The sequence below is a fragment of the Helicoverpa zea genome, chromosome 16 (assembly GCF_022581195.2).
Source record: "Helicoverpa zea isolate HzStark_Cry1AcR chromosome 16, ilHelZeax1.1, whole genome shotgun sequence".
Lineage (NCBI taxonomy): Eukaryota > Metazoa > Arthropoda > Insecta > Lepidoptera > Noctuidae > Helicoverpa > Helicoverpa zea.
In genome coordinates, this window is record NC_061467.1 from 6041281 (window position 1) to 6054666 (window position 13386).

A 13386-nucleotide genomic window follows, 5' to 3' on the forward strand; every position below is an offset into this window, starting at 1 on the left:
AAGTTAATAAATAGATTGTGCATAACTTAATAAGAAAGTAACTTGTTTCCTGCTCTGAAGAAAGTAATTTGACTTTCTGTTCCATAAAAGACAGGATTATGGAATTTGAAAAGACCTCGTGGACGGAGCGACAGTTTATTTAAATGACCAAGTACGTCAAAATGCTAACAACAGATACCCATCACATGTTAGCAAGTATTATAACTAAACTCTTAGCGCAAGCAAGGATCTTTAACATTTTATCAAAAAAAATACATATTACCTAAGTAGCTGCCTATTAAAGTATCTAACCATGTATAGATAGTTCAACTCAGATTTGCGCGCGGCCCTATGTGTGCGTCGGCTTGTAAATATACAACTTTCATTCGTGTGACAGTGACGTCGTCCGAGCATGACGTGTTCTTATCGGTTTTTGTTATGGGTACAGTCGTTTACGAAAATGTCTAGTTCTTCAAGTAGAAAATGTTTAAGGAGTCAGGTAGCGTTTCAAAAAATGAAACATTCAAAGTTGTTTATTATTACATTTTACAGTTTTTCATTATTTTCTCATACGTTTTTTCAAATTGACATTGACAGTATTTAAGAAATAAATGAGGTGAAATATCTAAGATGAATTAAATACTCCTTACATATTTTCTAGCTCGGGGTACGCGGACAATAAATAAAAGTGTGGACTAAGAATGTAAAAAGACGTAGGCATAATCTAGTATAATAATGTAAACAAAATGTGTGGGGAATTTCAAAAAATTATATTGCTTCGCATAATGTCGACCAAAATAAGACGGAAATAATGAAACTCATAAATGAACGTTTAAGTCAAACTGATGAAGGGGTGTGGGGTAATACTTGTCGACATGTACAAAAGAACAAAAAAGAATACTATAGACATTTTGACATGCGAATCTAAAAATTCATCATTTATTTTTCAAGTAGCGTATTCAGAATCATTATAAATAAATAAACATTAAATTACGTAATAACTGTTTTTCTTTAAACAGCCGTATACAACACCTATATAAATAACTTTATTTGTACCCGACTGTACCTCTTTTCACGCACACAAAGTCACTGTATATGTACAAGGGTTACCCATACATAAGGCCGCGCGCAAGACTGAGTTGAACTTACTATATCACTGAATGCGCGTGGTTGATGGGATACTTACGACAGATGCGCGCGACCATCCCATTGAGTCAATGGACACAGTCTAGAAATGTATATCATCGATGCCAATCGTTGGCCGCACGCATCTGTCGCACGCCTCGGAAACGATGCTATTGATACGTAGCCATCGGCCGCGTACGACACGCATGGAGTTCCAGCTATAATTCCCATAATAATAACAAGAAAATGCTTAAGTGAGGAAAGTCTGAAGAAACTGCGAAAACTCTTGGATAATTATTGAAATCAAATCGATTGTAGGGTTACATGAATAGCTCCCCACATAAGTTGCCCCCGGTGTGGGCAGTGAAGCGCGATAGATCGGCACCTAGTTTGACTGCAGTCAACGATATTTTTATATCGAATTGTTATATTAAAAAAACTGCATAGCAAAGTGTATTAAAATAAGTCTTGGATACAATGGAGCGGGGTTGATACGTATTTCGTATATTCGACATAAATAAAAAAGTTATTTTAACTATAAATTCACAAGTATCACATGATTAATTACAAAAATATAATATAGGTATCATACATTTTTACAACACAATTTCTTCTCTTTATATAAAATAGATAAGAACAACGTTTTGTTGTATCCTACCTGGAAACTAGGCCCTTTAATAGTTTAGGGCACAGCACCGTAACAATTAAGAAAATGGTGGATGTAAAGTATTTCCACATTACGATTTACAGAAAAAATATAAGACTGGTACTTTTCATTCAGACTATAATTAAAAATTCGAGTTAGTTTTCATTAACTTAAAAGATAGAATGCCATAAAAAATACTTAATCAATTACAATAGATTTTTGGAACAACACAGTTGTTACAAGTCGTACTTAATCAGTACCTACCACTTTCTAAATGCGTGCTACATTATTAAAACCATAACGAGTTAAAAGACAATTATATTTAATTTATAATTGAATAAATTCAACCTTTTTAAAAATAGTTATATTCATTTGATAGATTTTCCAACAACAAATATGTTTCGTCCCTTAGCACCTTAAATTAGTATTAGTTTCTACTACAACATTATTTTACACAATTATATCACATTTAAATTGCACATGCAGATGCAGAAAACATAAAACCAATGTTAAAATACAGTAATTGAATCACCATATTTTTCCGATTACTAATGCTAATAACGTTCACAAGAGTGCATTTTCAGAAGACCTCGCGGTTTTCCGTGTTTAAGTGAACACTATCCTCCCGTTCCATTGAAATACTGTGCGTGTTTTGTGTACGGAGCTGCAATGTGATAAGGCGGAGGTTGACCTCGACCGTAAACTGGCTCTGAAATGCTAGGACTATGCCGGTGGTTAACCACACTCGGAGGATTAGATGAAGCTGGTATGGCATCATATAAATCGTACATATTTTGGCTAGTTGGTGAATGCACATGGCTGTAACTTCCATCGTCGGATATGAGAGGCGTGGTGGCCATGCGATAAGGATTGGTTGTGTTAGTATGCCCGGTAGGGGAATACAACTCAGGAGATTGTGACGATACGTAAGTTGGGCTTGCTGTCATCCCATAAATATTGGCGTTTGGTGGCTGTGCCTGGTGCAAGGCTGTTGTATAATCATGACTTTCTACAGGTCCACCTGGATAAACATTACTATAACCACTTAAATTTGGCATGGTTGTTGAGCTAACCACTTGACTAACAGTGTGTAACCTAGGACTTGGCAAATCACGATTCCCATGTGAATGATAATTATAGGCGTCATAATTTCGCTGCCCATAAATCTTATCTTTGGCACGAGCACAATTGTCGCTTTCATATATACTTTCATGGTAGTTATTTTCTGATACTGAGTGGCATATGTGATCCTTTCTGGCATATATAGGATCAAAAGGAGGAATATTTTCCATCATAGTTCTACTACTATATACAGGTTCATTGAAGTGTGATGTCAGAATAGCTTCATTAATTGGCTGCCTGTCCTGAGAGCTAAGACTTAATCTCTGCAATCTACTATGAGAGTCGTCTAAGCCGCTCCGGTAGTTCATATCATTTTGTAATTGATAATTTTTGTGTTCTTTATGGCCTCTGTACAAATTCTGTGGTACAGGTACATTTGCTCTATCCATATCTTGTCTAGAACTGTATTTGTCAGTCTGCTTTGAGCTATATTGTCTTTGTGGTAGAAGATAACTATCCCCACTTTCTCCTTTAAAGTCATTGGTGGTACCAGTTCCCTCTGGATACAAAGCATGGTCTACACTTTTGTAACTCTTATCCTGTTCATATGAAAGATCCAAAGGTTTATCATATGCATTTTCTGCCGGAAGGTTATCATAAACAGATGTTTTCATGGGGTCCTTGTTTATACCTCCTACATTACTTTTACCAGCAGCATCTATTTCCAGTTTGTTATCAGATGCAAATCTCTGCTGTAGGGTAGGTGTTATTTTAGCAGCTTTAATATGTACTGCATTTTGCATTGGAGGTGTTACATCTTGTGTCCCATCCTTGTGTATATTTCTGGCATGCTTTGCTAATGCCCTCAATTCTTTAGGGTAGGGGGTTGGTGCCCTCCTTAACTGTCCAGGTTTTTCTGTAACCTTAGGAGCTGCCTTCATATCAACAAAACTTATGTGGCGAGCAGAAGAGTTACCCTCTACATTTTCAGATTTTTCATTTTCCATTTTCATTTCAATAGGGGTTAAAGGCACTTGGGGGAAGAGGAAACAAGTAAGGACTTGTTCATAGGTCTGAGGATCTACTTCAGAATGCATAGGCACTAAAGGTTTGCTTTGGTTTTCTGATAGCCAGAGGGCTACTAAATTATCACAATTCAACAAGGATTGAGGAAGACAACTTAATGAATTCCTTACCAAGTTTAACACTCGCAAGGAAGTCAAATGGCCAACCTCTGGAGGGACTCTAGTCAATTTGTTTGATCTTAGCGACAGCACAGATAGTTTTGTACAGCTCCCAATCTCAGGAGGTATTGATGTTAACATATTGTCGTCTATATTTAAGTATTTAAGTTTTCTCAAAAGTCCAACTGACGAGGGTATTTTGTCTAAATAATTGCACATGAGCATCAATTCTTCCAGATTTGCCAGCTGTCCTATACTCTCTGGTATTGAATATAATCTATTGTTATCTAATTTTAATGTGGATAAGTTACACAACTGTCCAATGCTGTCTGGGAGCTGTGTCAAGATATTTAATGATAATGTTATATCTACCAGTTGAGTGCAATATCCAATCTCAGGGGCAAGCTCTTCTATCATATTATTACTTGCCTCTAAATGTATTAAATTTTCTAGTGGTTTAATAACAGAGGTTATGCATGTTAGGCTATTATTATCTATCCATAGTTCTCTTAGCTTAACAAATCTTCCAATAACTTCTGGAAATTGTTGAAAATCATTTTGTCCTATATCTAATCTCTGTAATTCAGTAGAACGAGACAATGATTTTGGTAAAATCATCAAATAATTATCTCTTAGTTCAAGTATTCTTAAATTCGATAACCGTCCAAAGTTTCCTGGGAGATACTCCAGGTACGTGTCATTCAGATATAATTCCTGTAATGCAGTTAGATTTGTTATAGCATCTGGTAATTTTTCCAATGGATTCACACTGAGATCTAAGAATGCAAGATACTTCAGTGCTTTCATATTTTCTGGTATTGATGTCAAAGTATTTCTGCTAATATTCAAGTGATGAAGATTTACTAGGGAAGATATGGCTGCAGGTAAACTTGAAACTTCATTATCACTAAGATCCAAATATTTTAAGCCATGGCACATAAACAGTTGGCGCGGGAGTTCTGTAACTCGATTACTCTGACAAAAAAGAGTTTCAAGTGTTCTTTCGTACACAAAAACTTCAGTGGGAAAGTCAACCAGTGACTGGTGTGAGTAGTCCAACTCCACGACATCTTCGACACCAGGTCTCACACAACACAGAAAATCGAACGGCATTATGTTTTAGTTATTTTAACCACACAACTTCACAATATTACACTATTTTTTGCACAAAACCACATAAAACATAGTCTGTCCCAATCACAAGCATCGTTTTAGAACTTCCACAGTGCGATGCTTCTTTAAGTTAGTCACGTTGATGATAAACCATTAAATAGTATAAAATTACTTGATAATGAATCACTCAAACAAAATAATGATAACCTTCCCCGCCCGACCAATCCCAATAGTATTCTCATTTTCATCCAGTCTCCGTCACTTGCCGTCACTTCTGCTTGTCGTTCATTTCATTGATGAAATTTATCGCTCCACAGATATAGCAAAGGTATGCTACTATTGTCTACAGTCGCTTAGTCAGTCCAAAAACTGGGCTTTTATTATTTTGCCATGTTATATCAAAAAACTAAAGTTGAAAATTATGTTAATGTTAAATTAAAAGTACTATTAAGATTTTAAGTAGTATTACTTAAAATCATTACCCAATTCGTTATACATACCTATTGTTCGTCTAAGCGGTCCCTTATAATATCTAGGTCCAAATAGGAAAAGGTGTAACCGTAACAAAGAATATTAAAGCAACAGCCTACAGGTTGACCAAGTTCACCAAAACAATAAAAAAATGTATGAACAACCATTCTTTTATTTTCAGTATCATCATCCTCCGAGCCTTTTTTTCAGTATCTGAGTCTTTTTCTTTTGGTGGAAAATTTTGTACAGCTATTCTGTTCTTCATGGTAGTGTAAAGTCCCCAGTACACATTGGCCTGTGTTGGGCCAAGCTTTGCAATGCACAAATGTAGGCCACGATCAAATGGTGTTTACACATTGGCGCATGGCTCATTGCTGCCTGGCAAACCACTTGCGATGCACGTCGAAGTAATTAAGGCTGCGGCTATTTATTTGTTCACTACTACATATATTTATATTATACTACACTACTATATATATTTATATTATTGGCCTGGGCCACGATTCCTTTGATGTGTGCCCAAAAAACCGACAACTCGCCGAATGCGCGCCAACCTTGACAAATGTCCGCCAACATGCACCAATACCCCGTGTACACATTGGTGATGGTGTGTATTGGCCACGCTTGGGCCAATGTGTACTGGGGGGAACGGACGTAGTTATGCAGAAACGTTCCAACCCACAAGTCACCCGAAATCGAGTTATTGTGATTGAACAGCCTAAAATTTAGCATATGGTTATCTAAACTCAATATAATTCAACAATAAAACCTCTAGTACCTTTACTAGTTAGAATAAAAAAGAATACAACTGAAACGCGTAAATGCTTATATCTCAAATTCAAGTTTAATTTGAGATATCGACTGCAAGCAAGCAATACCTCCTATCTGACTCCGGGTGGATTTTAAAGGGGAACAATAAAACTTAATAATATCCTTATTCCAAGGTATAATGAGATACTGAAAATCTAAGTTTTCTTTTTTTACGGATAGTATCGATTAATAAAGTTTTTTTCTTTTTATTTTGAGTCTAAGGGTAGTTAATAGTAAAAGAAAAAAGATACGAGTTTTTTGTAACAAAAATGTCAGATAGGAGGTATTGCTTGCTTGCAGTCGATATAAGCATTTACGCGTACAGTGGGTTGGAACGTTTCTGCATAACTACGTCCCATTGACGGTAGGACGGCGGGGAACAGCATTTTAGGCGCAGAACAAAGAATACAAAAGACAGACGGACGGAAAGTGTTTCTCCTCTTGACGGTTACTCCGTCAAAGCATCTCCGTCAGCAAATCAGACTTTTTCGGTTCGATTTTCATGCGGTTTTACCCACAGATAGAATGATTCAATACCTTCTCGATAAAGAGGCTGGTAAATTAAAGAAAAGTGATCAGATAATGGAAACAACTTCATTTATTGCACATTTGACAAGGGAATAACTATACATTAGCTATGGAATGTAGAATAGTCAAAATTATGGGAAATAAGCGGAGACAGGTGTTGCTCGATATGTTGATCCTCGTGTGGATTTCTTTTCCCTGTAGTTCACTTTAGGTAGATTAGTATTCATATTTTCCTTGCCTGTTTGACTTGGCGGATTGCTGGACTTGGTTTTCGTATCTGCAGAATTCAATAATAATTTATAACATTTACGATATTATACATACATAAACCATATGATAATTAAGATTGTCTTTAATTTACCTTTTCCAGTTTGATTTTTTGTTTCAGATGGCTGTAAATACTTTGGGTCAAGTCCAACTTTGGTAACTCTTTCCTGCATTGCTGGTCCTGGAGATTCTTCTAAATTTGATGCTCTACAAAATAAATAAATTATGTAAAAATAAACAAGGTGAACATTTAAATATATCATTAAAATGGTCAAGTGCGCATCGGTTTTTCTAAACTACCACGCCACTAAATGCGATTTGATCAAAATACTTACGATTTGGATGTCCCATAGAAGTCAATAGATTCTTCAGTCAAGCCCTGAGATGACTCAGTATGGTTATTATTTCTAGAAATAAAGTATGGCGTCGAACTAGTTGCAGTTTGAAAGCCGAGGCGTTTGTTTGGTGCTGAATCTGTTGGCTCTACATTATCCAATTTTTTATGAAGCCATTGAATAACTGAAAAAGTTATTTAAGGTATGAGTAACAAGGGTTAAGCGAAATTAAATTAAAACGTAATATGTAAAGGATTGATGAATCTCACCCATATTATTATTCTTGATAGTTTCATCTTTCTCTTTGAGAGCTTTTTCATTTGCTTCAGACTTTTCCTTTAAATCATGCAGTTCACTTTGTAGTTTGTCCATGCACTGGTTAGTGTTATTGAATTTTTCCTTCCATTCTTCTAATTCCTTTGTATTGCGTTCAATTACTTTCTCCTGTTCTAATGCTATAGCAGTTCTGCATAACAACTAAAAGAATAAAAAAGGTGACGGATTTTACTGGCAAGTTATTTCTCTAAGGCTAATATAATCAGAAGCAAAGTATTCTGAGACAGATAATAAAAGTGATAAGTTAAACAAACTAGCCACAATACCTTTTCCTTCATTTCAATGAGGTCAGTATTTTGTTTTGATATGATTTGGTTAGCCTTGAGAAGCTGCTCTGATGTTGACTGAACAGCATCATTATTTCTTTTAACAAGTGACTCACTCAATGCCAATCGTTCCTCTAGACTAGACTGTGGAGAAAGAAAAATAAAAGTAACTTCTAAACTTTTTCATAAATATATGCTATTTTTAGTTAGTTGTTTTATTTAAATGAAAAACGAACCTTTTCTTTTTTGGCAATCTGCAGAGAATTATTCAAGTCCTTTATAACTTCTGTGTTGTCTTTCAATGTCTGAAAAACAAAATATTATCAGTCAGGTTGAGATACGGGAAAGTAGTTTTTTCACAGCAAGCAATGGAATTACCTTTTCTAAATAAACACATTTGGAATTTAACTGTTGATACTGTTTATCTTTCTCTAATAAATCCTTTTCTAATGAAGCATTTTTAGCTTTTAGTGTAGCTACTTCAATATGCGTCTTTTGAACTTCTTTTTCTAACATGTTCAAGCACTGAATTTTTTCACTGAAACAAACAATAATATTACAGCAACTTCAATATGTAAAAAAAAAGATATATTTTGTGATGAGATGAATTAAGTTATAAGAAGACGAAAAATTGGCAGATATACCTTAATTGATTTTCTAACCGATCAATGTTATCACGCAATTGTTTGCAACGAGAGTTAATTTCTTCTGTTTGCTTGTCTTTTTTGGTGAGATTTTCCTGATATGAGGCAAGCTGTGTCTTCAGATTTAGTTCAGCATTTTGTTGCCATAGCATTTTATCCTGTAACATTTTTTTACAAAAATATAACAATGGCACTCCCCACCTTATTATAAAACGTGGTTAAGAAGTACCTGCTTTAGTCCACTGATCTTGTTCGGGACGGTGGTTTAAAGAAGGTACAAAAGCGGGTATTTTTTTAAAACAATGTGTAAGGTGGAAAACGTCGCACAAAAATAAGCCTATTAAAGTAGTACCTTAGTCATATTTTCTCTCTCTTGTTTCAAAGTTTCTCTAAATTCTATCTCATATTTCAACTTGTCCTCTTCCATTCTTGTAAGAGTATGTGTCAGATCATGAATCTTTCGTTCCATATTCAAACACTTCTCATTTAATACTGCCTCATTACTCATTGCAGAACTTTTATATGAAGATAAACTTTTCTGTAAGAAAGAATAGCTTTTGATAAGTTACTTAGTATTTTTTTTTATATTTGATATTTTTAGTATCATACCTTCAAGCTAATGATAGTGTCAGCCATGTGTTGTTTGATATCCACATCTGTAGCAGGGCCAGTCTTCAATGATAAATGCACTAGTCTTTTAAATTCATTATGCTCTACTACTTCCAAATAATACTGTACTGGGTTTTTCTGTTGCATTATCAAGAACCTGAAAAGACAGCCTTTTTAGAAATATACATCACAAATTCAACTTACACAAATCCACAGTCAAAATTTGGTTTATGTTTACAATTACTTTTATAACTTTACTAACATGTTGTTTGAAGCACATTGCTGAAGCAGTCTAACCAGTTGTGATGGGAAATTATCAAAATCCACCAGAAGGCCTTGTTGTTTTTTCAAATCTTCATAGTCCAAGCGTGTTATAGTCAGCACACATAAAAACAAGGGGTCTTCGTCGTCGGATAAAGATATTCGCTGTAATTAAATACTTGAGTATTATACATACAGGCATGTTGTTAATTTCATAAAAGTTCTTAATACACATAACTTACCAGAGTATCCGTTTCAAAAAGTTTGTCAATTGTTACAGTTACATCTTTCCTGCAGTCTTCAAAACCCCTTTTAAAAGTAATATAATATTTGTCTTTGTGAAACGTTTTATAAGCCATTTTAAAATAACTATCTCCTACATTTATTTCCTTAATTAAAAGCAAATAAATTCAACTTCAATCGACAAAACCAAGCAAAACAAACGGCAACAAACGCAACAATCGAAATCAATCAAATCCAAAATGACATATGACAGCAAAGTTGCGGTGTCAATGTCAAAATAAAATTCCCGCTCTCGCCGTTTAACGACCTGTTGAAACTTGTCAAAAGTGATTCTGCTTTTGCTATTTCTAATTTCTTTTCCCCAGCATTCATTCCTATTTCCGTGTTTTGGAATCAAAAAGAATAACACAACAGTCTTTAAAGCAGTCCAATCCATTAAGTGTACTTGATTATTTCCTCAACATGTGGAATGGTAAGTAATGCTTGCATCCACAACAAGTGCCGGTACCAGCAACTAAACTAGTTATATCAATGGAAATTATTGTTTAGATCAATCTGCAGTCGGCGGAGGGTTTTTCAACTCTCCTAACCAATTCGGAAACGTTAACACCCCAAACCAGGCACAGAAAACAGTGAGTAATTAACATTGATTGCTGGTATGTATAAGCATTTTAAGAATTGCAGCTTATAAAATTATTTTTGTTGTATTAGGGTCGTAGAGCATCACGAACAGCACCAATTGTGATAAGGCAGGCTCTCCACTGTGGTGACGATGGGGTGAAGATATGGGGAACAGAAATCCAGATAGTTTCCATTGTGGCTCGTGTCAGAAACATTAGAATGCAAAGTACCAAAATTACATACACAATACAAGATATAACAGGCAGGATGAGAGCTGTGCTATGGCTGGACCAGGAAGCAGCTGATGATGATGTAAGTTATAAGCAACTCAAGAACTAAATGAACTCTATGTGCAAGTAATTAAATACAAAGTAACTAATCAGAAATTTTAATTCTGCAGGATAAGGCCACACCAAAGGTACAAGTGAATGACTATATACAAGTTTATGGGTCTGTGAAGACCAACAAAGGAAAGAAAGTAATAATGACATTCAAAATAATGCCAATAACAGATGTTAATGCAATCACATTCCACTATCTACACTGCATCCAAAATAGGCTGAAAATGGAAGCTGACTCTAAGAAGGTAACAAAATAAACTTATATATCCATTCTGCTTAGAGCTTCAGCGTCTATATATTACCTTAATTTTTATATAACTCATAAGATCCTTCAATCATCGAAAAATGAGAGTAAATAGCCTATGTAGTTTCTCCTTGATCTGTTTGGATTTAACTATTTCAGGTCAAACTTTATGATATACAAACAATATAATATTTCTTATAGGAAAAGAAGGATAACAATAACTCAGCATTCACAAGTGGGTTGCCAGCGAATTCCATGGTTGGAGTGACAGAAAATGCTGGACCCGTGAATGGCCTCAACCCAAGACAAATGATGGTGTTCAATCTTATAAGAGCTTCTACCATGGAGCAGGGTATCAGTAAAGAGGATATGTATGCAAATGTGAAGGATCGCATGTCTCATGTTGAGTTTGAGTAAGTTGATATTTCACCTTCTTGCTTGATTTTAATAAAGCGGCCTGAACAACAGAGCCTAATCATGTTTTCTTTTTTCAGGAATATCTTGGAGTGGATGTGCTGTGAAGGTCATATCTATTCCACAATTGATGAAGAACATTATCGTGCTACAGATGCTTTCTAAGGATTTTGGCAGCTTTTGTTACACAATTCTTTTAATTACTGTTATACATATATTATACCACCAAACACTGATTAGTTTTTAATTAATTAAAAAGTCTTATTGGAAAAAGTTTTTATTTTATCCATTTCTTAAACTGAGCTACTGGAATGAAAGAAGAAATTCATAAAATAATATTTTATATTTACAAAGTAATCATGCACTTCAAAATAAACATCTTTGATTTAATATCAACTGGTAGTAAAATAAATAGGTATGAGATTTATCAGCTCTATATTTTGTTTTATAAATAGCATTTCATTTGAGATAGTGTATCTGTTACACTTATGACTGAGTAAAAATATGCACAACTTTATTATGCTATTTACAACTTTTGGTTCAATATTATAATTCATCACGGACAGACTTATTTTTGATGTCAGGCTTCTTGCCTGGGTATGTTTGACTTTCTAGCTGGACTTCTTTCAACTCTTCCTGCTCTAAAAGAAATTCTTTAGCAGTCCATGCCTGTGATCCATCTTTGAACATAAATATGGCTCTGTCATCATCTACAAGGTATCTGAAACCAATAAATATATCAATTTAGAGTATGAACAAAAGATATTACTGTAATGTGCTCAGAAGTACATAATTTAATCTTCAAGTTGTTTGGTTTAATAGGGGCTACTAACCTTTCCACCTGAATATGGTTACTCCACAGACTAGTCTGCCATATCTTAGTTATCTCCTCAGTTCTAGCTCTAGATGGCTTGTTGGCTACAGACACAAACATCATGAGAGTTTGTCCTTTCTTCGTCTGTTCCAAGACTTTACCAGGATCAGACATATCCAATTTGGTAAAATCTATCGATGGAGGCTTGCGAAGATGTTCTGGTAATTCATCGTCAGGCAAGGGATCTTCATCTTCTTCCCACTGATCAAAAAGTCTGAAACCAATAGGATGTTTAGCTGTTTGTTAGCTACGTTTGTATAAAATATAAAAGTGACACGTTATGATGCTGCTATTTTACATAGTGGAAATAAGATCGAATCATACCTTTCCATGTCCGCGTCAGAGAAATCTCTAATGTCCTTTTTGGCCCAGTCTGGCTTTTCCTCATCTTTGGGCTTCTTAGCAATACTAACAGTAAAGCAAATTAAAAATACAAAAAGTATTGTTTTATTCATAGTTGGCGAATTTAAAACTTTGCAGTTCAAGTTATGATACAATGATATATAACTAATAACAGCAAAAGAAGTGTTAGTGTCTACACGCCGGTGAGGCGGTGACCGATCGCAGCAGCTGTTTGACAGTTGTTGACTAACCACAGGATAAACACAGCTTGTTTTTATATAGCTTTCATAGCTCTAGCAAGCCACTACAGTTCTGTCTCTATGGTATCAATCAAGAAGTTTATAGTTACTAAAGTGAAAGCTTCAACTGGGGCCCGATTCTCCTAAGTTAATAATGTCAAAATTGAATAGAAATCGAATCGCAATATGATCGCAATAGTAGTTTTAACCATATCGGGCATTCTGCTACTAATATAAGACCAATCGCATTCCAACGATATTCGATTGGTTTGCGATTGGTCTGCTGTTTTGGTGATTTTGGTCTAAACGTTAGTTTGTTCTACAATCATATTGCAATCGTAAATCATTTGCAGACAAAATGATTCATTATTGAATGACAGAAAAGGATAAAAACGTTTATTTCAAAGAAAAAATAGCGGAATGCCACATACG

General features: G+C 35.0%; 4 protein-coding genes across 4 annotated transcripts; 1 reads left to right on the plus strand and 3 right to left on the minus strand.

The window, feature by feature from the left end:
- Positions 1-1372: 1372 nt before the first annotated feature.
- On the minus strand, positions 1373-5384 carry LOC124637589 (protein lap1). The gene has a single exon (XM_047174171.1). It carries the CDS (start codon positions 5107-5109, stop codon positions 2368-2370), a length of 2742 nt encoding a protein of 913 aa, XP_047030127.1. The 5' UTR covers positions 5110-5384; the 3' UTR covers positions 1373-2367.
- Positions 5385-6970: 1586 nt separating this feature from the next.
- Positions 6971-10115, minus strand: LOC124637566 (spindle assembly abnormal protein 6 homolog). Its single transcript, XM_047174129.1, has 12 exons — positions 9879-10115; positions 9638-9801; positions 9376-9532; positions 9119-9304; positions 8767-8924; positions 8501-8660; positions 8359-8427; positions 8123-8266; positions 7790-7997; positions 7521-7704; positions 7280-7392; positions 6971-7195 (listed from the first exon to the last, which is right to left on the minus strand). The coding sequence occupies exons 1-12, from the start codon at positions 9993-9995 to the stop codon at positions 7050-7052; spliced, it is 1806 nt and encodes a 601-aa protein (XP_047030085.1). The 5' UTR covers positions 9996-10115; the 3' UTR covers positions 6971-7049.
- Positions 10116-10163: 48 nt separating this feature from the next.
- On the plus strand, positions 10164-11772 carry LOC124637567 (replication protein A 32 kDa subunit). Its single transcript, XM_047174131.1, has 6 exons — positions 10164-10351; positions 10429-10511; positions 10591-10812; positions 10901-11086; positions 11287-11498; positions 11580-11772. Exons 1-6 carry the CDS (start codon positions 10342-10344, stop codon positions 11662-11664), a joined length of 798 nt encoding a protein of 265 aa, XP_047030087.1. The 5' UTR covers positions 10164-10341; the 3' UTR covers positions 11665-11772.
- A 145-nt stretch (positions 11773-11917) lies between these two features.
- Positions 11918-12950, minus strand: LOC124637568 (LDLR chaperone boca). The gene is made up of 3 exons (XM_047174132.1): positions 12698-12950; positions 12333-12587; positions 11918-12220 (listed from the first exon to the last, which is right to left on the minus strand). The coding sequence occupies exons 1-3, from the start codon at positions 12826-12828 to the stop codon at positions 12046-12048; spliced, it is 561 nt and encodes a 186-aa protein (XP_047030088.1). The 5' UTR covers positions 12829-12950; the 3' UTR covers positions 11918-12045.
- Positions 12951-13386: the final 436 nt, after the last annotated feature.